Source organism: Monodelphis domestica, chromosome 7 (assembly GCF_027887165.1).
Source record: "Monodelphis domestica isolate mMonDom1 chromosome 7, mMonDom1.pri, whole genome shotgun sequence".
NCBI lineage: Eukaryota > Metazoa > Chordata > Mammalia > Didelphimorphia > Didelphidae > Monodelphis > Monodelphis domestica.
The window spans coordinates 226,465,859-226,492,370 of NC_077233.1; the positions used below are offsets into that span (position 1 = coordinate 226,465,859).

Here is a 26,512-nt window from a genome sequence, read left to right on the forward strand (position 1 = left end):
AACTGCTCTTCTACCTCTTGTTTTCATTTTACATACTACATATTTAAAACTTCAGTTAATAAGCAAAGTGAGAAAGTTTCTTCTGAAATATTACTATTATTTTTATTATTAATGTCAACAATTCACATTTATGTAACATAACAGACTACAGAAAAGAGCTCTTAGTTTGGGGGAATACAGGTAGTACAAATGTTACCCTTATTTTATGATTGAAGAAGCTGAGGCTCAGAAAGTTGAAGTGTCCAATGTTACAAAGCTAGTAGGTACCAGGGTCTAGGTTTAAACCTTGGGTTTCTTGACTCCCAATCAACGCTCTTTCCACAATATCATGCTGCCTCTCTATTGTCCAGCCCCTTCTGCTATTCTTCTACATGGAAAAGATAATACCTCTATTTTCCACCTCTTAAAATCAGTAATAAATACTATTTACATGTCTAAGTCACCTAGACTTTCTGTTGCCTCAGGGAATTATAATATCTATTTCTTTTGGTTTTATGAATATAAAATAGGAAAATTCCACATGATTTTCAATTACCAGTCTACTGCGATATATACATCTCTATATATACCAGAGAAATCCAAAAAGTAAGCTGAATGGCTTGATGGCATTAACTAAAAATGTAAGTGTCAAAATCAAAATTAACAGATACGAGAACTTCACATTACCTGCATGAGTTCAGCCCGCACTGGTTGAATGTGATCATAAAGAAAGTCTGGCTGGAGATTATCTACACATAATTCAAGAGTCCGAAGGCCTTGGCTAACCAATGTCTGGGATCCATTAAGAGCAGATACTAAGGGATCCATTAACATTGGTAGATATGGAAGAAGGGAGCTCAGTCGAACTGGTACAGTAAGACATAGTTCCACAAATAAATCTTTCATGTGTTGCTTATGGAGACCACTTTGTAACATATTAAGTCCTAAAAGGGGGAAGATTTTTAAAAGAAAAATGAACAAAAATATTTGGTTAATAATAACTAAAATTTATAAGGTGCTTAAAAGTTTTCAAAATAATTAACGAATATTGTCTCAATCTCACAACAATCCTGAAAACTAAGTATCCTCAATTTATAGATGAGGAAATGATAGATAGATAGAAGTTAAGAGACTTTCTCAGGGTCACTTGACTAATGAATGTATCTGAAGTTAGATTTGCACTGAAGTTAGTTTCAGGTCTTCTTTGGTTTCAGATTCAGCAATTCCTAAGACCTGTGGTACATTGCTTACACAGGATTTCCTATCTATACAGTTAACAAGTACTTATTGACTGTTTATTGTGAAGAACATTTTATTTGAGGCTCTTCTCTTCTGGAGAAAGAAGCAAAAGAAAAAGAAGACAACAAAAATCTTTCAACCTAACTAGTAAAGACATGAAAATAACTTTCCATACTGCAATCAATTCACACAAAGCAAATCATGATACGCATACAAAAAACTCTTTTTAGCACAATATACCATGTATACCCCCAGTTAAATATATGCATGTAGGGATTTCAATTCCTAAACTGATACATATAACATTCAAGTACAAAGTAACTTATTTCCTTTATTTCTCTTTTTGATTACCTCTTTAAATTGTACTTGTGCTTTCTCTGGTCTAATCTTGAAAATCTATTGCTCAAAATGCAAAAGGGAAATTAGGGTCCCCCATTATCAGTTCCTATATAGCCCTGAAAACAACTGTAACTTATTTCAGCAGTCTCACCTTACAGCCAGCTATGCCTTTTAAAGGCTTAGATTCTCATAATGTGCCCTTTACAACTCTGAGGATTTTAACAGTTACTCAGAGATGAGTAGCTGCCAAAAGGGATAGGGACTTGACCTGGGATTTCACTGGTATGGAGAACTCCCTTGGGTGACAAAAATCCTTAAAACAGTACAAAATAATACCTTATCTACAACTAAGTCAAATTCCTTAAACCACTGGAGGTCAACATTTTCTTGGCAATGCTACAGAGAATTAATTGGACAATGAAAGGTTTGACTTGCCTAGCTTGTCAAAGGAGGGATTTAAATCCAGATATTCCTTACTTCTAGGGCAGTTCTCTATCCATTGTACAACCAAGAAAAAAAGGATTAAATGTTGGGAATGAACCAAGATTAAAGAACAAAGGAAATGATTAATTCTGACCTTGCAACAAATTTGGTAAGAGAGGCAAGAATTCCTGATAGAGAAGATCATGGCTACCCCCACCAATGGAACGAAACAATGCTCGAAGGAGCAGGAAATAGTTGTAGGGTTCTTTGGCGGTCTGTGCGAGTTCCATAGAGCTGTTCACAATCTTGTGTAAGTGGGGCTATGAGATTTGAGGAAAAGGTAAACAGACAATAAAAAGACAGGTCAACAAATGGCAGTATCATTAAATCATCATTACACTTAACTCAAAAAGGTTCAATGTAATTCAATAAGGGAAAAGGGTAATTTTGACAGATTTGAACCAAATATACCATGGAGGTGGGAGTGAGGAGGAGGAGCAAGAAAATAGTTACTTTCATTACCCATGGACCTACATTTATTTTGTTTATGAAAAAATGACTACAGTATTGATTAAAATATATATTTCCTCTAAAATTTAAACTGTATAAAACCCAAGTGTAGTCTATAATCAGTGTTATTTTTCAGTGTATATTTACAGGTGATTTTTATTTTCCTTTAAGAGAAAGTAAAATCAGTGAAACAGTCTTGGATCTTCATTTTTCCTGATAGTTAAAAGTAATATACTGTCTTATGTATAATTTTATTACTAGACTGATCCTCAGAGGTCAAATCTAAATACCTCATTTTACAGAGGAAGAAAATGAGGACAAGGGAGGTTAACTGACTGTCTCAAGAACTCTTAAGACCTATTCCATTGATTCAAAAATATAGTAATGATAAAAAAACAGAAAACGCAATTACAGATTATATAATCTCAACACTTCTCTTCAAGATCAAGATTCTGTTTGTTCAATTTTATACTAAGTTTCAAACAAATTGTTTTAAAACAATTGTCTTTTAATTTCTTAAAAATCTAAGAAAAACTCATGTTGACATATTCTGATATCATTCTCAATTTTTTAGAAAACTAGTAAGATTTAAATCCCCAATCTCTGCAGTAGATATTAACTAGTAATAAAACCAGATCTGAATTGTAGTTCTAGTTCTTTTTTAAGTCACTGAACTCTAGACCTCTCTCTCTTCATTTTCCAAGTAATTGGTAGTGCTACCTTATTCACAAAATGCTATGAAGAGTTGTGAGAATGTTTTTTAAAATGTATGTCTGTAGGTGTGCATGAATGTATATACAACTGTATATAATAGCACTCTGAATGGCTACTGACTCACTAAAGAGCTAATTCTAAATTTAAGGTGCTTCTTTTTCTGCTCCATCTTGACCTATAATTTTCTTTGTTAAGGAGCTGGGGGGCGGGGGCGCTGGGGAAGAAGGGGGCACCAGGAACACTCTGAGTGGCAAAGTAAAGGTCTTTAACCATCCTATTTATCTCAGGGAGTGGCAATAGGTACTGTATCATGTAACCTCTGTTACATGACTTGTCAACATTCAGATAATATGAGTCAAAGGAATCAAAAGTAGGATTTGAATCTAGGTTTTCCTAACTCCAAAGATGGCTTTCTATCAGATTTAAAGTACTACTGTTTATTATTAAAACCACAAAGGCAGGTAGGTGGCTCAAGGAATGGAGGGTCAGGCCTAGAGATAAGAGGTCCTAGGTTCAAATCTAGCCTCAGACATTTCCCAGTTGTGTGACCCTGGGCAAATCACTTAACCCCCATTGTCTAGCCCTTACCACTCTTCTGACATGGAATCAATACACAGTAGTCCCAGTAGATACATTTATTATTCTCCTAAGTCTAGAATGCAACAAGCTTAAAGTTGCAAATTAGTTTGTGTAACAATCTAAACAATCTTTACAACAAAGGTACACAGTAAAAAAAGGAATATGCCCTTTACAGCCAATTATTCGAGTGCCTACTACATGTAGGACAATAACAGTCTCACAGGATTTCAAATATTTTCAGACATTTCATTTGCCCTGTTTACATTACTGACATGAAATATTGTAGCCTGGTACAAGAACTAGAAGTGCTAATGCTGTTAATTTTGAATACATCACTAAAAATAGGAAGAGTTTTAAGATAAAACAATTTGGGGTACTGTATTCTTAACACTCGAATTGTCATTACCTCTAAAATAAAAAGCTTCACTTCTCTTGGGCCATAGGTTTCTCAAAGAAAAAATGGTTCTCTGAACAGAGCATATAATAATACAATCTCTAACCTTCAGAGGAGATATATTTTGCCACAAAGGGAGAAAATATATTTTTTAAAAAACTTTTGTTATGGTTCACAGTGAATCCTTCAAACAGAAGAATCAATCACTTGTTTACATGTTGGGAAAAAGACATTCACCTATAAATGAGGCCTCAAAAAAAGATATGAACATGAAGCCTTCAACTTTTTCCTATTTCAATTCATACAAGATAGTTCACATGCTGAATTTGCAAATGAGGATCCCATTGTGAGGCATAATGACATAGTGAATAAAAGGCCTCTAAAGCCCAGGTTCAACTCTTGCATCTAACATAATATGTGACCATGGACAAGTTTCTTAATTTCTGAAGGCCCCTAGACAACTCTCCAATAAGACTATAAATTACAGATGAACTGCCAATCTGCATGGTGGAAAGAGAATCAATCATAAGAATTCCTCATGCTGATGAAATCAAGGTCTAGTCTAAAAAACAAGCAGTATATTAAATGTTTAAATGTTTTTATGCAGGATACTTATTACACAAGGACATTTATTAACTTAAGGAATTCTTTTCAAATGTTAAAAGAGTAGTTTCAAGAAACTTTCCAATAGCGAATAATTTTAGAAGTCATTTTTGTGTTCAAGTGCCACTTAAGTCAAAATAAACTTTACCTTCAGCATTTGTTCATTTTCAGCTGCAAAGAGTGAAACTGAGCCAAATACCAACTTGAACAGCTTGAGATACAGATTGGAGAGTTCTACATTAGAGCCCATTTCTGGCAGCCGATCAAGGAGATACTCCACAAGAATTGTAGCAAACAGAGCAGAAGTGGTAGGATTTGCCAAGAAAGAATTGGCAACAATCTGTTAAAACAAGAAACTCAGATGACAAAAATAATGCCTTTCTAAAAAGATTGCAAGACACGGAAATTAGCTTAAATGAATTAAAGCCATATTGGGGTTCACAAAATTAATTACCTAACAAAGAGAAAGAAATATTTCTATGAACAATTAAGTATTTCTGAAACATAAAGTAGGTTTCTTTCAGACATTTACCTTATATAAGCTTAACTCCAGACAAAAATCATTCAACATCTCTGAATACTAATTCTGATTTAGCTCAAAATCATATGTTGCTTTTCAGATACATTATTTTCTGAAGTATATATGGCTTTACAATAATTCTTTGAACTCTGTCCTTTTAAGGAATCTTTAATGTTTTAAAAACTAATTTCCAAATCACCAAAAGATATGGTATTTAATTTGTAAACAAATAAGTCCATAGTTGGGAAGACAAATGGAAATAATTTTATACCTGAAGAGCATAATTTTTGGAGATTCTTTCTACCATATAAGGGACTGTAGTTTGGAAGATTTCTTTAAATGTTAAGGGATTCATCATTGTGAAAACTCCTGCAAAATGCTCCAACACTTCCTTCTCTTCTTTCATTCTAACAGTCTGACAGTTTGCTACTCGAATGTATGTCTGCCCATTTCCTGCTATCTGGACCTGGAATGGTGGGGAAATTACATGTAATTTTTATATTACTTACTTGAGAATGAAAATATTTATAAGTCAAAATACAATTGTGTAATAAACTCTCAGTTAAATATGGTCATGGCAGTATTCGCTAAAAGCACTTTAGTAGGAAAAAATGCACTATAAACAAATCTTCTTGTACTATTACATTTATAGACTTGCTCTCACTTTGGAAAATTTTTTCTTCACAAAGTTGTTCAAAACAGGGGAAAAAATAAATTTAATGTTACATTCTCCCTTAAGATTAAACAGAATTTTCATGAAAAGGCTTCTATAAATTTTAGAGTCAAATGCTCTTTAAAGAGTAAAAAAATAGTAATGGACTTCTCCATAAATGGTGGTGTAATGTCCCTGAACAATTTGCAGGGATCTAGGAGAAAAAAACACTATTCATAAGCAAAGGATAAACTATGGGAGTGGAAACACCGAGGAAAAGCAACTGCCTGACTACAGCAGTTGAGGGGACATGACAGAGGAGAGACTCTAAATGAACACTCTAATGCAAATACTATCAACAAAGCAATGGGTTCAAATCAAGAAAACATCTAATGTCCAGTGGACTTACGCGTCGGCTATGGGGGGTGGGGGGAAGGAAAAGAAAATGATCTATGTCTTTAATGAATAATGCTTGGAAATGATCAAATAAAATATATTTTAAAAAAATTAAAAAAAAAGAGTAAAAAAATATACAATTCTATGTGGTGTTTTCTTTCATAATAGCTTAATTCATCACCATGTTACTCACCTGATAAATATCTAAAGCCTGCATTGCATATTTCACAAGCTTTATGTAAATCTGAGTTTCTTTAGGTTGTAATTGCTTGTTGGGAATGAACTGAGCTTCTAGAAGAGAGATTGCATGTCAAATTAAAACCACAAACATTTTTTAAAGTTTTTAGACAAATGCTGCATTTTATCTAGTAATTTAATTAAAGTGCAGAATTACCGCCAGGTGCTTTACATGAAGTTATTCCCCATGTAATTGTCTTGACTCCACAGACCAAAGTTTTTACCAAACTCCGACAATCTGTAACTTGGAATGTCTGTTTATCTTCTTTATCCTTTTCTCCCTGTTTCTCAAATACAGGAACTGGTGCTGGAGCTACAGGGGTAGTGGGGGCTGGAGAAGGTGCAGGAGCTGGTGCTGTGGGAGCTGTAGGTACCCCAGGCAAAGCTGCTTCAGCTGCTCCAAGTTCTGACTGAGGCTTACACTTTTTAAAAATGGCAGACAACTGATACCGAGCAATGGTGTGGAATTTCAGAACAAAAACCTTAAAAGGGAGAAAAATCAATATGATGGATTTAAAGGAACAATATTCTCTTGACTATATAAGCAGTTATTTTTCAAATCAAATTAGTTCAGCAAATATAAGGCAAAAAAATTTCAACAAAACAAGAGAGATCCTTTTGATTCTCTTCAAAAGAAGTGACTAGGATTACATTTGGTACACAGACCATGGTCCTGGGTTCAAATTTGGCCTTAGACACTTCCTAGTTGTGTGACCCTGGGTAAGTCACTTAACCCTCACTGCCTAGCCCTTACCACTCCTCTGCCTTAGAACCAATATACAGTATTGATTCTAAGACAGAAAGTAAAGGTTAAAAAAAATCTACACATGTCTAACCTACCTAAACATTACATAAATACCTAAATATTTGTTATATGCTTACAACTATCCTGTAAGATCAACTTAGTTATCTGCTATATAAAATACTGGCCAATAAAGAGATAATTTGGAATTCAAAGTCTGAAAGATTTGGGAGCATTTACTAAAAAAGACATTTCTTTCATTTACCTTCTTATAAATCCATACCTCTAACATCCTCATTAGAATATCTCTCCCATTTCCATTTTCCTGCTCACTTTTGGAACGGATGCAATCTACTAGGTTTAACAAAAGCTTGCAAGACATAGTCTGGATACTGCTAGGCAATGACTCATCATCAATATTCTTGGCAAATAGCTGGACTGCAAGGGAGAGGTCATTGAGAGGTAAATGCTGACGGACATGATGTACCAAGTCTGCCAATGTGCTGTATGCAAGTGGCCTAGAATGGGAAAAAAATTTCATCAGTTTTTAGGACTATTTACTGGTGTGCATTACACTAACATTTATAAATTCCATAATCAATTTATGTTATCATCTCATTTTGCCTTAGTAAGATAAGTGGGCAGGAAGGCCAATGCACCAGTGAGGTCAAACTTTGAATTTAGCTTACAATTTTACAATTCTTTCCATTTTTCATCTAACTAATAATTTTAAAGGTGCCTTTTTAAAGCTGGTGTTTGTTTCTTTTTTTTCCAAAATGAGCTTTATAAGATTTTTTTTTGTTTAACCATCCTACTCCAATGAACACTGAAATATATAATTAAACTAAGGAAAAATAATTACTGGCCTAGATCATGCTTGTGCCCATTTTGTGGCTCAAAAAAAGTATAAACAGTACATATCAATTAACATTTTCCTATTCTGCTGTACACTACTATAATGTTCAGACCATTAAGTTCTAAAAAGCCTTTGAACATTGCTATAATGCCTTAAGCTACAAGACTGCTTTCAGTTTATTATATAATAACAGAATATTTTCACAATACAGACTCTTCTAAACCTCTTCATCAGATGGTCAAAATGGTCTTCAAACTACCTAAAGACCCCTTACTCACACTCTACCACTCAGGGCAACATGACTTCTAAAGCAGCACTCTGTCTGCAACTACACACATGAAAAATAAACCAAGCAGACACTTTAAACACTACTTAGCGTAACAAAAATTGTAAGAGAAAACCAGAAGAATACTAATAACCAAAACGTATTTTTCAAGAATTTTATCTACAATCTATGTTAACAAAAAAACCAACTCTCACTTTTTGCTTTACCTCTTTATGTCTGAACACAGTATCAATTGATTTAAAGTAACAATGTCATTTTATAAAACTCCTGCACTTCTAAATCTCATGGTGATTTAAAGACAAGTAAATTTAATTTGCAGGCTCTAGAACTGTTAAATATTCCAAACAGGAAATACAACAAATCATTATCATGGGCAAGAATCCAACTGGATACCATGGGGCTAGTTCATACCTCAGAGTCTCTCGAGCAGTGTATCCAGAACCAATTAGTATAGACTCATCAAACAGTTTGTCCATGCATGGAATGAATTCTAGAATGTAAATATTTATTCCACTGATTACAAACAAAACCAATTACATGTTACATTATTTAAATACTACCTAACTTATAGGTTAATTACATAATCCACATTTAAAAGAGAAAAAGAACAACAGTCTACATGATTTCATTATGTCAAAATATTGATTTCCTTACTATAGGTTGCACAAAATGTGCTACTAAAAATACAATTTGGGCTATCAGCAAATGTTTCCAAAATTAGAGAAACTACTAACAAATGCATATTCTTTTTGAAATGCAAAAGAAAGAGTATTCCTTAGTATATGGTCATCCTAGCCATTTTAAGCATATGTAAAGTCTGCTGTGCTAAGCAGTTGTGATACAAAAATTTAAGTATCCTGTAAGTGGTACAGGGATTAGAAGGGTATCAGGGGATATGAACAAAGGAACAATGCTTTGTTCATTTTTAGTGAAACAGCCAAAGCATTTAAGTGCTATGCTAAGTGCTGGAGATACAAAGAAAGCCCAAAACTTGGTCTCTTTTCTCAAGGAGCTTCTAGTCCAAAAGGCAAGAAAAGAAGTAAAGAGCTCCAGAAATATATTCAAATGACTAGGTAATAAATAATGAATAACTAATAAGCTAGTGACAATGGACCTGGAAAACATTTAACTTAATTAAATATTCTACAATGTGCATTATCTAAGGAACAATTTATACAAATACCCAAAGGCAGGGGATGGCATGTTAAATTTGAGAGAACTCTAGGGTCTGATAAGAGTGAAGGGAAATATGTATGTAGGAAAGTAATATGAAATAAATGTGGAAGCTGGAATCAAGTTGTGGGGAATCTATTTGTATTTTAGAAGGGAATTAAGAGAAAGCCCCTAGAGGTCTTTGAGAAGAGTGGTTAATTACACTAGAACCTTAGGAAAATCATTTTGCTAGCTTCTTGAAAAATGAGTTTGAGAGGAGCTAGATTAGCCATGAAGAGACCAATTGGGGTATTATTTCAATAATCTAGGTCTGTGATGGTGAATCTATGGCACACATGCCAAAGATGGCACACAGAGGCTTCTCCATGGGTATGCTCAGGCCCCTCCCTTGGTAGACTGGAAGGCTGGCCCCACCCCAAAATGTAGGAGGTGGGGCATTCTAGCCTCTTTCCACAGTTGCAAGGGCTGAGAGAATGTGACTAGTTAGCTGAGCATGGTGGCTGGGCTGAGCCCTGGGTGTGGCCCCTCCCCTCCACCCTATCCCACCCCATACCCCACCTGTTACCCCAACCCACAGGCTCCAGGGAATTGAGCAGAAGCACCAGGCACACCCTGGGGAGAGGGGAGGTGCATATAGAGTCAAGCAGTCCTAGGCCACTCCCCTCAGATTGGTGATAGATAGATTCTATGAACCCATTATCCAGGAAAAGGTAGAAAGTCCTTTTAATCTCTGTGATCACCTTTACAGTAATAGTCCTGCTTTTGCAAACAAAGAATTGATTGGGTCCAGGCCTCCAGACTGCACTGACCATAATTAAAATAACCCCCTGAACAAATCTAGGGCTGAGCCTCATTCACCAAGCCCTAAAGGAATATGCTAATCAAATCTTCCGAAATCCTTCAAAGGAAGATGGAGAAATCATATTCCCAACCTAAATGGAGAAATCAACTAAATACCCCTTAGGAGGATCCCCATGGAGCCATCCTATCCACTCCCACCACAGGAAGGGCAAAATACATGGACTCATATCTCTGGCATTTATCCCCCCAGGAAAGAGGTTTGTGAAGAAAAGCAAAGAAAATCCAGGCCCCTAGAAATTCATATCCACTCCAGTTCTAGCAGCCTTTCACCTTTACTAAATTGTCCCCAGGCCCACCAGTATAAGTGCTTTGCTAAGGGTTGGGTCACTGACCCTTTTCATTTTCAGATAACTCTTGCACTGTGTAGAAATTGCACTGGGAACCCTGTCACCTTCAGGAATTGTATATCAAATTGTATCTCTAATTGTATATCCTTCAGCCAGGGCCCTGCAAGCAGTCAGGGGGCCAGACACACAGTTGGGGGCGGGCACTGACACCCAGTCTGGGGTAGTGGGTGGGATACAGCATGGGATCCCTAAAAAGTTCCAAAAAGTTGCCCATCACTGATCTAGGTGATTGGTGACAAGGACCTGAACTAGGTTGTTGGCAGTATGAGTCGAAAGAAGGGGATAGATGTTGTGGTGGCAAAATCAGCAGGATTTAGGAATCTATTTGATATGGGAAGTAAGAAAGATGGAAAAATCAAAGGTAACTCCAGAGATACAAACCTGGACAATTTAGATGATGGGAAAGCTTGAAAAAGTAGGTCTGAGAAGGAAGGACATGAGATATAACAGATCTGGGGAGTTGGCAGGCAATAAAGATAATAGATTCTGGGGAACCTCTTCCCAGTTCTAGTGCCCACAGGGCAAATTCAAACTGTCTGTAAACCCTAGGAATTACCAGAGGGTAGAGGGAGAAAATGCTTGCTTTGGGCAGCTGGACAGAGGTGAGACATGCAAAAGAGTCCTGTACCTGTGCCATACTGGTATAGATTATGTAGTTTACAGTTGCATATGTAGGACTAGAATTAAGAGGGATTTCAGCTAGATTGAAGGAATTAGATTGAAGGAATCTGCATAGAACTGAACCCATGAAAGCAAATGCAGTTCCTGTTTGTGTGTCCCTGTGCAAGTCATTTAATCCCAATTGCCTAATCCTTACACTCTCCTGCCAGTATTCAGTATTGATTTTAAGACAGAATGGTAAAGACTTGAAGGGGGAAAAAATTTTTTTAAAGTTAAAAAAAAAAAGAACCTGCTCTTGTCTGAATACCACAATACCTAAATTTTTTAACAAGTTTTCTGTTTTCTCTAGTAAGCTAAACATCTTCAAAATAACTAAGTACTGTTAAAATAGATACATGTAATCAACAGAAATCTGAGCACTGAAAGAAAAGGTACATACGGCTCCTTAAATCTGTAGTAAGAATGTGTTTGGCAGCAATGAGAAGCTCTTTTCTAAGATGTGCAGTTTCTGCTGGACAATTTGATAATAACTGTAACATTCCTTTTACCATTTGCTGAGAATATTTTGCCACTAAATCCTTAAAAACAAGAATTCAGAACAATATATGTCACTAAACACACAAGAAGGATAGGAGGTAAAATGCTCTTTTTAAATTTAGTTAAAATCAATCTAGCAGACTAGTTATACATACAACATTATATTAGACATGTTAAATATTAGTTCTATTTACTTGCTCCAAAAATTAACTGAAGTTGTGGTTTGTTAAATTCTCATGAACTTCTGCAACCACCCTGGGAATAGGAACCCTAGAGTTTTAACGATTTAATCTTTGCTCAAGCAAAGAATAATTTTACCAGTTGAAGTCAAAAATAATTTGAACTTGGAAATAGCGAAATTATCCAAAGAAAATTTAATTTAGATGTGTTCTCAATAACCTATTGTCTCATTTCATAGTTTTTTAAGATTACAAATGTTATTTCAATAATTTTAGAGTGAACAAATTATAAATGTATACCCAATTATTTAGAACAATGATGATTTCCCATTTGATTTTTAAAAGATTCTACAAAACTTGAATGAAAACTGAATTTTTTGGGATTGGGTTGGCTAATCAGAATAATTCCATAAAAAATTGATTTGGGGTTTTTTTATTTTGTATGGGAAAGAATGTCTATTTGAATAATAGTGGGAAATAAAGGACTCAAAGTTCTCTTTTCCCCTTAAACTGGTATGAATTAAAAGAGATGACATGAATAATTAGTTTTTTAAATAAGACAAGAGTATACAGGAGAAATTACTTTAAAACCAAACAGAATTTGTTTACCACTTTTCATTTTACAATACAAAATTTCCCCTAAAACATATATACAAAAGATTTTTACCAGTTATATAACTTTCCCACACATCTTTCTGATACAATTCCTAAATAGAGTTCTAAATACTTACACCTGCAAATAATCCTACTCCTTTTCCCTCATCCCAGGTTCCAAAATATTTACAACTAAAATATTTAAACTTACCTGGTAAATTCTTATAATGTAAGCTAAAAATGACAAAGTTTTAATCTGAGCAGCAATGAAATCAGCATACAATTCCTTATTGTATAGTTTATGTTGCCTGGAATAGAATCAAATTGCATTTACTGTTTCATACTTTAACTTCGTTAAGTGAACTCAGAATTAATTAAAAGGAGATTTAAGGCTTTTACACTCATAAACATATAATTTTCATAAAGAAATACAAATAAAGCACAAGCAACTTAAGTTTATACACTACATTATACTTCCATTTTAGAGAACAGTAGTCAGGGTTTAACCTGAATTCCTACAAATGAAAATAATACCCAAACCAACAAAGAAGACTGAGACTAACCTTTAGAGGTGATTGATAGTCAAAGGGAGTCTGATTTAATCTTTTGGCTACTATCATCAAGGGTAATCAAGTTTTGTCATTGGGATACATTTACAAAATTTTAAGTTCACAAGACCTCTGGCTGTAATATACTAAAAATGTTCTTTCCAAATTTTCTGAATTAAAGAAATCACCACTATAGGAAAACAGGTTGAAAAGATTTTTAAATGTGTATATATATGTTTACCAAATTTCTTTACAGATTTGTTTCAAGTTTTGTGTGTCCATATAGTCATTTAGTATCAAAATAGAAGAGTGTAATATTCTTAGTTATGAGTACAAACTCAAATTATTTCATTATTCTAAACAAATCTCACCTGGCTTGGGCAGATACCTGAATTATAATAGTATTCATTATCAATGGCACAAACTCAGCAACCACATTGTGAATATTCAGCTTGTAGAGCTAAAAACAAAACAACAAATATTAGACATTCAAGTTTTTCATTTTCTAATAAGTCTTTAAGACTTCATATTGCATAATTGCACAATCTCCAAATTAGAAGACCTCAGAAATCACAGCATTTTAAAAATTAACAAATGGTACTGATAGATTAAGTCTAATTCAGGTTCTGAAATGGAATGAAATGATACATTCTTAAACAATCTAAAAGTTCACAAAAGCTAAGTGGAAAGGACAAAAATAGGTTCAGCAAGGATATAGCCCTGACTCAGCTGGGTGCAGCTTCTCTGCCCATTATCTTGTCCACTCATGAAAAAGCTTTTGTACTTAGTTCACTGGAAGACTATATTCATGGCCCATGCCTCAATCTGCTGAGTTTTAATCTACTAAAGATTTACTTTAACACAAAGTATAGGTCACCACTGTTCCTAGTTATTGTTTCATGGTACCTATCTCATCACATAAAGGAAGATAACTGGCCACCAACATTTCTGGCTTGTCCTTTGTGAGGATAAGGAAATATCCTTAACAGGTCTGCTCAACAACTTGAGCCTTTCCAGAGTATCCTTCAAAATGATTCTTTATAGTCTCTTCTGTATGTTCAAAGTGAGAATAATTTATGTTACATTCTGAGTCTGATTCCCTCTCTCCTCCCCTTCTCTCCTGAAGCTCTACCCCTTACCTTTGAGAAATCTCCCACTAATTTATGAGAAAGAAAGCTATCCACATCTAGAGAAAGAATTAGGGGAGTAGAAATGCAGAAGAAAAATATCTGTTGTATCACTTGATTATATAGATATATGATTTGGGGTTGTGGTTTTAAAAGAATACTCTATAACAAATATGAATAATATGGAATTGGGTTTTGAGTAATATGACATATATAAACCAGTGGAATTGCTTGTCAGCTCTAGGAGTGGGGAGGGAGGAGGAAAGGGAGAGAACATGAATCATGTAACTATGGAAAAATATTCTTAAAAAATGAAATAAATTTCAAGAGTAAAACAAAAAAAGAAAAGAAAAATCTCTCACTGAGTTTCCCCAATCAAAAATGCATAATGTTCTTCCTCTACCTCCTCCTCCCACCTACCCCATTTTCCATTTTCCCCTTGAATTTTGGATGTCTCCTAGATCTAAAATCAATCTGCTTGGCCAAAATATGTTTAGATGGTATCGAAAGTACTTTCCTGCTCTAAGATTCTACAGCTCAATATCACTAAGTATTGTTTTCCTAGGAACTATTTAGAAAAAATTTTATTATTAAAATAAGGCCACAATATGCAATACACATACCTGATACATTAAAACAACAATTATAGGCAATTCAGCCAACACTTTCAAGGAAAGAGACCCTCTAGGAATTATAGAATGCTATAAGACAAAAAAAAATTTAGAAGTTATTATTTTGAAGCAAAAACACTACAAATTGAAGCAGTGATACCCAATAGTAAAGAACTATTAACTACTTTTTGTTGAAAGGACTGTGAACTATTATTAAAATGTAAAGTGCACCTAACAATTATCTTGCATTTTAAAAACTTATTGACATTTTGAATGTAGCCACTTAGTTTAAAAAGAGAAAGCTTGAGGTATTTATAGAAAGCGTGATTCCAATCTCCTCTAAAAATTCTTAATAAAGTCTTAATATCTAAAATTTTCTTAATTAAAAAGAACACCAAAATTGTCAACATAATAATCCAGTCAGAAGTCTAAATTCACACAATAATTTTATTTATGAATTTCAAAGTACTTCTTTTAATTTCCAACTTTATCCTCAAAGACTATTAAAAGATTTTGCTAAATTATTCCAATGACAAAGGTAAAGAATAGATTATATTAATTTAATTTTATGGATGATACTGCTACACACCCAAGGAACCAATGTCATATACCTAAGTCAAAGTTAAAAACACAATTCAGGTCATTTGATCAAGTTTGTGCTTTCTAAGAGATTAGGTCAGATGTATTTATTACTATTAGATAATTCATTTTTCATTTCTTTTTAGGAACAGCTTTCATTTTAAAGTGAATAAAAGTACTAGTAACAATGGTTACTTAGTTGGGTTGGACTGGTGAAGAGGGTTATGCAGAAATCCTTTTTTTACTCTTCAAGTAAAACTAAAGTAAAGGGGGAAAAAATACTTACTGTTCTTGTCTCACTGTCATCACGTTCAGGATTTACTTTTACAGCAAGTGTTGTGATCATACCAACCATTTCTGGGGAAGGAACTGTGTTGTCTGGGATCACTTGGGGATTCTCAAAATAGCGATTCTAGAGACAGAATAGAAATGAGTTACAACATTTCTAAATCAAAACAGTTTACTATTCCTCAATAAAATATTATCTGAAATTCTACCCAAATAAGAGCATGCAAAACAAATCAACTGCTGAAAAGAACCAATAAAATCTACAGATTTTTAAGTGCCTATTACAAATAATGCTTATGCAATAGATGTGGTTATTTTCAAATACTCTCCAATAAAGACAATAGCTGGTCTGGCTGCCTAAGTTCTGAAATGAGATAAAAATACAAAATATGAATAAAAAAGCCATATGATTTTCCTAAATATTTTCTGGTTAATAATGAAATATGTCAACTATCTGCATAAGATACCAAGAATATAGTACTTTCACATTTTATTACACCTCAAGAAGTACTCTAGTTAGAATCATACAAAATTTTCAACATATTTATTGATATGGACTACTACTAACATTGTGAAAGATTTAAAAATAGATGCACTATGGACTGTGATATCCCACGCAGCACTGCACTCCCCTTATTTCTGTAAAAACATGAATTCTGAACATACCACTACTTTAGGAAGCTCCTTGTATATCTGTTTCACAAAGTCCAAAAAATGATGAATCTAAAAATATTCATAATAAAGTTAATATATTTCTTACCATCTTTTGAAATACATTTAATGTGCTTAAAAATAAATATGCTTCTCTGTAAAGTTTAAGAAATTTAACTTTTAAAACCCTATTAGCATTTATTAAATTACTTCACACAATGTATAAGTCCTCTGCCAAAAAATCCCACAAAAGTTTTCTAACCTCCATCCCATGTTTATGTTATTTTCACCTAAAAAGAGGAAACAATTCTCTCAAATTAGCAGAAAACACACATATAAAACTTCCCAAATTAGAACATATTGCAACTAACTCACAAATATTCATACAATAAAAACTTACTTCTTGTGTGATTGTTGGACGGAACTGTTTGTGTAGCTCAATAATTATCCTTAGGCAAATAAGCACATTTTCTTCATTTTCAGACTAAAAATAAAAGATTTTAAACTAAATTTTACTTCAGATAAGTTTTATTCCATTTCAAATCTAGAGGCTATAAAGAATATTTCCTAATAATTTTTTTCCTCCCAAAAATATCTGACAAAGCAAAGGAAAAAAAGACTTTAATTGACAGAGCAAGATTTAGTGCAGGGCACTGACTACTATTGTTTGGTTGCCTTCATTCAAATAAAGATTGACTGTATACAAAGTTAATATATTCACTTTGAAATATAACAATTCAAAGACTGGGCATAAGATAAGCCGGCACTTTTAAAGTTTGTTGGAAAAGAACCTCTCAAAATAAAATTTAAGTTAAATGAAACAATTCAACACTGCTGCAAAGGATAGTAAATGGGTTTAAACCCTAAATGGCAGGTAAAAATGAAAATCAAAGGAGAAATGGCATATGCTCTGTTTTTCAACCATCAGCTCTTCAAATTAAGCCAATAAAACTGTAATGTTAATCTTACAAACTGAGATATAGTTTTTGAAAAGTTACTTTTTCAGTATTTTCTCAATTAAACACTTTTTTTTAAAGTCCATATAGATCTCAGCCTTCCATATAAGCCACAATCATCCCCTTTCTTTAAAGAGAAGAAAATGTTGTCTTCATTAAACATGATTGAGCAATTGGAATTCTTTTTCACAGTTACCTCCAGAAATCGAAACATCACAGACAAAACATTTTTGGTATGAGGACGAAGATGTTCATTTGTTGGTATTCTATGAATTATTTCGAGGACTAGTTTCCGCAATTGCTAAAAGGAAAGAAGAAAATTAAGAAAGTTTTAAAAAACAATTTTTTGTAAGAATTGGAACTGAAACTTCTCATTCCTCTGGGGAACTCGGCCACTATGGAAGAACCAGTGCAGTCTGACAAAGTCTATACATTTAAACTTGTTAATCTTATTATTTTAATATGGATTTGTTTTAAAGCAGGATTGATGGTTCTTTTTTTTTTTTAACTCTTACCTTTTATCTTAGTATTAATTCTAAGGCAGAAGAGTAGCAAAATAACTGGAGTCAAGCAATTTGCTCAAGGTCACACAGCTAAGAAGTGTCTGAGGCCAAATTTGAACACAAGTCCTCCTGACTCCAACACTAGCACTCTATCTACTATGCCACTTAGCTGCCCCAATGAGTTATTTTCTACATAGTCTAAAGAAATGAACTAAAAAAAAATCATAATTTTTAAGTATTTTCAATCTCTAAAGATGAAGTAATAAGGCTATAATCTCCATCACCTTTGTTTTCCACTGTCAAATTTCACAACCTATCAGAAATTCAAAAAGATCAGAATATGGGAACAGCATGATATAATAGAAAAACTATGACACCAGGAGTTAAGAGAACTTTAGTATTAGTCTCAGATTCCACTGGGTTTCCATAATGACAGGAGTTCCCTATTCTAGAATTCAATTTCTAAATCAATAAATCATTCTGACATTGTAGGACAATGAGTTTGTGACTCTCAATTTAGAATAACTGGTCAGGGAGGGAGTGGAGGTGATATCTATATTTGCCATCCTATGCACTATTTCTTCCTGTCTCTCATTCCCTCAGATAACTAATCAGAATCATTAGAAATCATACTAATATCATAAAGATAAGAATGAATCCAACTATGAGATATATCAGGAACTGCAAATTTTTATACTTTTAAAATCGATCTTAGATAAACACTTGTATTAGGTATCCAAAAATTTAAGTCAAGTGCTTTCATCCACAGCACAGTAAAAACCTTACTCAAACTATTTCACTAAATAACATTTCTACAATGTGATGACTAACACTTGAAATTAACCAATGAACAATCATTTACTAACTCATTCAAGGAACAATGACTGAGTATCTGCTACATTCAAGACTCTGTGCTAGGCCAGTGTTAGTAACTAAGTGGTAAATTTAATCAGTAAAGTCTTCCAAAAGTTTAATTTAAGCTAGAGAATGGTAGGATTAATGGTAGGATTAAATGAAAATTTGAAAGCCTGGCAAGCAGTAGAACTTTCCTGACACAGGGAACAGCATGAGCAAAGCTGTGGAGGTTGGAAAAAATAAGATGTGTCTGGGGGCCTGAACAACAGTCAAAGTTAGCTGAAATGAAGAAGAGTGTGATATATATACCTGGAAGCTAGAATGGAGCCAAACTCTTGAAAGTCTTGAATGTCAAGTTAAGGAGTTAAAATTTTATTCAAGTAGACAAAGGGAAGCCAAGGAAGTTATCTGAATATCAAATAAATAATTATTTGGGGGGCAGCTGGGTAGCTCAGTGGATTGAGAGCCAGGCCTAAAGATGGGAGGTCCTGGGTTCAAATGTGGCTTAGACTCTCCTAGCTGTGTGACCCTGGGCAAGTCACTTGACCCCCATTGCCTAGCCCTTACCACTCTTCTGCCTTGGAGCCAATACACAGTATTGACTCCAAAACGGAAGGTAAAGGTTTAAAAAATAATAATTATTATTATTATTTGATCAGAATTGTGCATTAAGATTAATTTGCACATTAATTAAGATTGCCTAGCAAAGCCTAGGCAATCTGGAAATTAAAGCACAGGCAACTAGTTAAATGATAGTCTATTAGACATAATATGAACTATTATGATAGTCCAAATAAAGTCACCAAAATAATTTAGTGGCTAAATAACTTAAGTTCAAAAGAAAAAAGATGGTAATGGGGAGGGAGAAAAAAAAAAGAAGCATGCATTTACCAGAGCACCTAAACAAATTTTAACAAGAAATTTTATCAACTAAGTAATTCTTTTTTTTTTTAAACCCCTTACCTTCTGTCTTAGAATCAATACTGTGTACTTGTTCCAAGGCAGAAGAGCAGTAAGGGCTAGACAATGAGGGTTAAGTGACTTGCCCAGGGTCATACAGCTGGAAACTGCCTGATCCAAATTTGAACCCAGGACCTCCTGGTCTCCAGGCCTGGCTCTCAATCCACTGAGCCAACCAGCTGCTCCCTAAGCAATAATTTTTGACAAGGTTATCCTCAATACAGAAATTTTTACTGATTCTTAATCTATACCATGAACTTTCTAGTTTGAGTACAGTCATTTTATAAATGAGGTACTACTAGAACACTGTATTTCTTTCTTTTTGACAGGATAACTGATATTTTAAAGAGATTACCTGTGCTGGTTTCTCTTGCAGAAACTGAACTTCTCCATCTTGTAGAAATGTAAGAAATCGAGGGATAATATGCTCTAGGAATGTAGAATACTGAGGGGATGATGTAACATTCTATTTACACAAAAACAAACCAAGAAAAAATATTGTTAATAGTATTATTTTCATTTTAAATTTTTAAAAAATCATTTATATGCTGAGGCTGCTGAGAAACTATTTTCCAAAATAACTACAAACATCCAATATGTTTGAAATGCTTTGGATAGCATTTATCAAATTACAGTATGGAAGGCATTGTACTAAGCACTGCAGGGTACAAACATGAAAAATGGCACTCACTGTACTCAAAGCACCTTACATGGGGAGGTTTGGGGTGGGGGTAGGGTAATATACATTATATTATTATTATACAAGGTATAATATGGCAGAAGTAAATGACTAGAGAACAGTATTGTAGGAATATCTGAGGGAGAGAGCAATAAGGTTGGAATAAGGTCCTAGTAACATTGGAAAGGCAGGTTAAAACAAGATTATGGAGAGTCTTAAAAGCCTGTCTAAGAAGTCTGTATGTTATGCTTTGAGTAACAGGGAGCCAAAAAAGGCTGTGGAGCAAGAGAATGCTTTAAGAATAATCTAAGTATTATAATCCATGTGAATAATGGGTTATAGAGTCTGAAAGTAGGAAAGTTACTAAAAAAGAGGCATTCATCTAACCATTACAACAATCTATACAAGAGGAGAGAAGGGCTTGAACTAGGGTGATGGTACTTTAAGAGGTGAAGAGGGGAAAGAAACTTTTGTGCCATGTATAGGTAGAATTATCAAAATGTATCTCGTTTAGATATGGGAGATGAAAGAAACAGAAGGGTCTAATTTTAGGGCCTCAGTGACCTGAAGGGCAATAATGCCATAAACAAAAACAAAAGTTGGAAGGAATATGCAAGTTTAGAGTCGGGGAAAAGAAGAAAATGAGTTCAATTTCAACTATATTGAATATGAGGTGTTACTTGAATACTCAGGAAATACCATAGTGAAACTAAAAGGTAAGTACTGATTTGTGATTAAGGAAGACATTTACATAGAGGTGACAAAGCAATTTTAAATAAAATAAAATGACAGTTAAAATCTAATTCAAGAGGACCAACAAGGACCTAAGTTTCAAAAATTCTAAAATTATTTTGATGGGTTCTCTTTCTAACATTATACCCCCATATCAGATTTTAAAACAATAACCAATACAAAAACACTAATAATTGAGACTAACTCATTCACGTTAATAATACATTATTGTACTTTTTTCATTGGTACAATGATTCTATAAAGCAATTTGGAATTCTGCCAATAAAGTGATTAAAATGTCCATATCCTTCAATTCAGAGATTCTACTGCTGGGTATATAGGTACTCCAAAGAGGTCAATGACAAAAGGAAAGGCTCCACTTACACCAAAATATTTATAGCAGCATTTTTCAAGGACAAATAACTAAAAACAATGTCAATGTCCATCAAATGGAAAATGAATAACATGCTGTAGGTACATGAATGAAGTTAAATATTACTATGCATTTAGCAAATAATGACTATGAGAAATACAGAGAAGCATGAGAAAACTTTTAAAAAACTGGTACAAAGGAAATCAAATAAGAAAGAAAAAAAAACCACAGCAATGTAAATGGAAAGCAAAGCAAATGAAAACAAATGCTACCAAAATAAAGGACAAAATTGACCCAAAGAAGAGAATTAAAAATACACTTCCTCCACATACATCTTTTTAGAAGACTATAAAGTGAAAAACATATAATTTAAATATAGTCATTAATTTGGGGGGGAGGGTTCATTTTTTAAATTTGTTTTTTTAATAGAGATAGGTAGATAATGGGGAAAAGAAGATATTAGGAAATCTAGATGAACTAAAAACAAAAGATAAAACAAAGATTTATTGTTTAAAAATGACACCACTAGGCAACTCCTCCTCCTTTGCAGGGGTGGAAGATCCACAAGTGTGGAGCAATGCATGTATTTTCAGATTTTTTTCAATGTACCAATAAGTTTTATTGATTTTTTTCCTTTAGTCCTTGTTATATGAGATGGTTCCCTAGGAATGAAGAGGAAAAGGGAGATACCAGAAGAATCAGGAAATATAAAAGCAGATAGTAATAAAATTTTTTTTTCTTAAATATTAAGTTCTAGTTGTATACTCAACTTGTAGTGTATTCAAGGACAGGATTATTTCATGTTATCCCACCAAAATTTTAATTCATCATTTTGATCCATGTGAATCACCCACACAATTTAAAACGGGAAGATCTCTTGTTATAACCTATTAAATGCCCCCAAATTTAAACATGTTCAAGGAGACAAGGAACTGATTTCTCAAATTCCTAGTATTAAGTCTTCATCATCTCTGCCACTTATGCTCAAATCAATTCACCAGAGACTCAGTTTCCTCATGGTGTAAGGAGGTGACATCTAAGGGTCCCTTCCTGCTTTAAATTTATGATATGATCTTTTTTCTAACTACTGGGACTTGGGGGAGTAGAGATTATTACCATATAAAGCGCCCATTTATATCCTCTGAAACTGTGTCTGATGAAGAAGGAATGAGTGGGTCAGGGACTAAGAGCAAAGATAATAGGAAAACAGATACCCGAGGGCTAGAATGGTTGAAGCTTCACAAAATATTAAAGACCCACAAGAAGTTTAAGGGAGAACATGCCATGGACAAACACAAAAGATAAAAAAGTATAGAAATCATAATTTGTAACACTGAAGGTACAGCTACCTTGTTAAGATCACAGATCCACTGATCTAAAATATAAAGCCATTATTCTAATTTCTTGGTTCTTTATAAGAATTACTTTTGTGAACCTTGCCTAAAAAAAAAACCATTATTATGGGTTTTGGATAATTCAACAGCATTACTCTGCAAAGCTCCAGGTATGCTATAACAAATGTTTGCCTATTTGACACTTTCATTCTGCTACAAATTTGAAAATTCAACAAATATTGTTTGTTACTTATGTTCTACACTAGGCACTGCCCTCAAGGAGCTTATGTTCCACTGGAGAATTATGTACAATTAAAAAAAATTAAATAATTCCAAGGAAAGTAATATTAATTAAGAAGACCAGTTATTAAGACCTTATGTAGGAGAGGAGATCTGAGCTGGGTTTTAAAGGAAGCTAGGGATTACACCACAAGGGAGTGCGGTGAATTTTGGAGATGACTCAATGAAAACTAGAGATAGAATGCCAGGTTCAGTAAACAGCTAACAAATCAATGTGACTGGGAAGTACAGCGTATATAACGAAGCAATATGAAGAAGACTTGGAAAAGCAAGTAAAATCTTTATTTTGAAGGGCTCTAAAGGAGTTTATTTGAATTTTATCCTAAAAGTGACAAGAAGTCATTAAAGATTTCTCTTCTGGGGTAGGAAAAAGAAGGTTGTTACATGTTCAGACCTATATTTTGGGAATAGTCATTTTATACCCATATGGAAGGATTGAAGAGCAGAGAAACTGAAGTCAGTGAAACTTCTGAGAAGTTTTGCAATAATCCAGGTGACAGATAAGGGTCTGAACTAGGGTAACTGCCATGTGATTAAAGAACAAGGTTAAGGTGAAAAAGTTATTTGGAGGAAGAGTAAAGGAGATTTGGTAAATGGTTAGATATTGGGATTGAGAGAGAAAAGAATCAAAGATAACTCCAAGGTTATGAAACTGAGTAACTGGAAGAACTAAGGATGTCATCAACAAAAATTGCAAAATTTGGTGGAAGAGTAATTTTAGGCAGAAATTAGTAATTATGGACAAGGTGAATTTGATATGCCTGGGAAATAATCAGGTGATGGAATGCAGTTAGGACTCATGTTCAAGAGAATAAAGAAAGTTGAATAAATATGTTTGGAGGTCTGCACAAAGATAATAATTGAACCCAGGAGAGCTAATGAGATCATCAAGGAAGATAATGGAGAGACAAGAGGTGCAAGCAGCACAGAGCCATTAAGAGATACCTACACAATGGTTAAGAGTATTTTATGGGACATGAGATTGGTAGAACTGCAGAAGTTTTAAGTTAAGCCCGCATACTCCCATAATATCAGCCAGAACTGTTGCAAGTAAGAATCTGTGGTACATGGACTTGAGTTAATATCAACTAATTCTGTCCCCAACTGAATTGAGCTGGGACCTAATTGGGAGGAAGAAAATAAAACAATTTTTTAGGACAGAGAGAGAATTTCTAACATTCCACAGAAATTCTATCCATACTGCTTTTTTAGGTTTATTCCAGTGATTTTTGTTTTTATATTCCCAAACTCCTTCTACCTAAATTAACTAGACCTTGTTTTTAGTACAAGGATTATTCATATAAACCTTTGGGCTCTGACAGATCCCTCAAAGTGGATAAAGAATAGGGACTCAAACACAAAGACGGAGAATCCAGCAAAGTGTGAAGACAGGATTAATTATCCCTTGCCTATTTTTAAATTAATCAACAAAAACTGAAAACATCCCTACTTAACACTAAGTAGGGGAGGTTCACAAGCCACTTGCTAAAGTGGATGTCAACTCCAGAAGCAATTGACCACCCCTTGGACAGTGCTAAGCAAATTGATGGACTGTAGCTGGAGGAAGTGACAGGAAGTAACATGGAAAAAGGACTATAAAGTCTTGAACTTCCTGTCGAAGGGGTCTTCAGTCTGAATTTTTGGTTTGGAGAACCTTGGACTAGGACTGCAGCTTGAAGCTGTGACTTGAGAGTTCAACCTAGGACTCTGGCTTTTGGATTGCTTCTGGTAAGACTGCACCTGGATCTTCTCCTTTGGAGCTTTGTCTTTGGTGAGTGAGAAGCTGACCCTCCTTTCCTGGATTCTGGAGAGATTAATTCTGGACAGGCCTCCCCTTCTTGAAGGAGGTCAAGTGGATTGAATCCTTGTTTAATTCACCACTGAGTCCTTTGGCTAAAGGGTTAATGAGCCCTACTTACCAACATTCAAGGTAATAAGCTAGACTTCTTACTCTAACCTCTTTCATATTTCTCTACTTTCACTCTTTCCACCTTTTTTGCAAACAAAGCTATTCAAAGTTAATTTGACTTGAGCTATGATATTTTTAAATCAGTGACCACTGTACTACCTTAGAATTCTCAGATATTTAGTCAAACCCTTAATTTTAATCTTATAAAAGGAGACAAAGAAAGAAAAGTTAGACAAAGAAAATCAAAAGATAACAGTATCCCAGAAGCCACAGGAGGAAAAAAGTGTTCAGTGCTCTCAAAAGCTACACAAAGATCAGGCAGAATGACAATTAAGGAAAGGTCATTGGACTGCTTATCAAATAACTTAATGGTTAAGAGATTACTAGTAACTTTTTAAAGGAAATCTTCAGTTGAATAGTGAAGTTAAAAGTCAAAGTGCAAGAGATAGAAAACCAGATGAAGAGGAGGACAATGGAGGCAATCGGTACATACAAACCTTACTAATAGTTTGGAGTTTTGAGAATGAAGAGATAGAGACCAAAAGCCTGAAAAGATAGCGGTCAAGCAAAAAAGTTTTCTTAAGGATGGGTGAGAAAAATGGCTAATTTTGTAGGGGAAAGAAGAGAGACTGAAGATAAGAAAAAGAAAAGAGGAGGAAGAAGAAAGATGGGAAGGGAAGGGAATAAGGGCATAAGTAGAGACATTAGCTAAGGCCAGGAGAAGTCTCACCTCTTCATCAGAGACTGGAAGCAACAGAAGTGGGTAGAATGATGAAAATGGATTTTGAAATGCAGAGTGGGGGAAAAGATGGATAACTCAAGATCAGCTAACACAAACTTCTGGCTATATATCTAAGCATCCTGAGGGTTTTCCAGATCAACAGAAGCTAGCAAGCTGCTGAGAATTCTTGCTTGTTTACAGAACTCTAATCTAGGATTTTCTCTATTATCATACAAAGTAGAAACATAATCGTTGGAACATAAGCTGAATCCAACTACAAAAAGGCAGTATTATAAACATATGATGGAGCACCATGCTTAAGAGTCAGGAGGACCTGGGTTAAAATCTGGCCTCAGATACTTCCTAGTAGTGTGACCCTTGGCAAATCACTTAACCCCAAATGTCTAGCCCCTTACCACTCCTCTGCCTTAGAACTGATTCTTAACATACACTGTAAGACAGAAGGTAAGGATTTTAAAAAACTTTTTAAATATACATGAAATTTTTTAATGAATTCTGATGGTATCTGTTGAAAAAAATAATCCAACTCAATTAAAAATGAAAGGATCATAGAATCCTAGATTTAGAATGGAAATAACCTTGGA

At 34.3% G+C, this 26,512-nt stretch overlaps 1 protein-coding gene across 11 annotated transcripts in view; it reads right to left on the minus strand.

Annotated features, from left to right (window-relative positions):
- Positions 1 to 26,512, minus strand: part of TRRAP (transformation/transcription domain associated protein) — a 186,172-nt gene that overhangs the window by 155,404 nt on the left and 4,256 nt on the right. For all 11 annotated transcript variants that reach the window (XM_007498285.3, XM_007498284.3, XM_056806503.1 and 8 more), the window contains exons 4-20: positions 20,215 to 20,325; positions 17,738 to 17,842; positions 16,986 to 17,069; positions 16,601 to 16,657; positions 15,933 to 16,058; positions 15,080 to 15,157; positions 13,701 to 13,789; positions 12,993 to 13,089; positions 11,911 to 12,049; positions 8,881 to 8,959; positions 7,611 to 7,845; positions 6,743 to 7,067; positions 6,542 to 6,639; positions 5,572 to 5,766; positions 4,929 to 5,120; positions 2,135 to 2,300; positions 667 to 923 (exon numbers count right to left, since the gene is read on the minus strand). In XM_007498285.3, the coding sequence (XP_007498347.1) occupies positions 667 to 923; positions 2,135 to 2,300; positions 4,929 to 5,120; positions 5,572 to 5,766; positions 6,542 to 6,639; positions 6,743 to 7,067; positions 7,611 to 7,845; positions 8,881 to 8,959; positions 11,911 to 12,049; positions 12,993 to 13,089; positions 13,701 to 13,789; positions 15,080 to 15,157; positions 15,933 to 16,058; positions 16,601 to 16,657; positions 16,986 to 17,069; positions 17,738 to 17,842; positions 20,215 to 20,325 (2,433 nt within the window). The remainder of the gene's footprint in view (positions 1 to 666; positions 924 to 2,134; positions 2,301 to 4,928; positions 5,121 to 5,571; positions 5,767 to 6,541; positions 6,640 to 6,742; positions 7,068 to 7,610; positions 7,846 to 8,880; positions 8,960 to 11,910; positions 12,050 to 12,992; positions 13,090 to 13,700; positions 13,790 to 15,079; positions 15,158 to 15,932; positions 16,059 to 16,600; positions 16,658 to 16,985; positions 17,070 to 17,737; positions 17,843 to 20,214; positions 20,326 to 26,512) is intronic.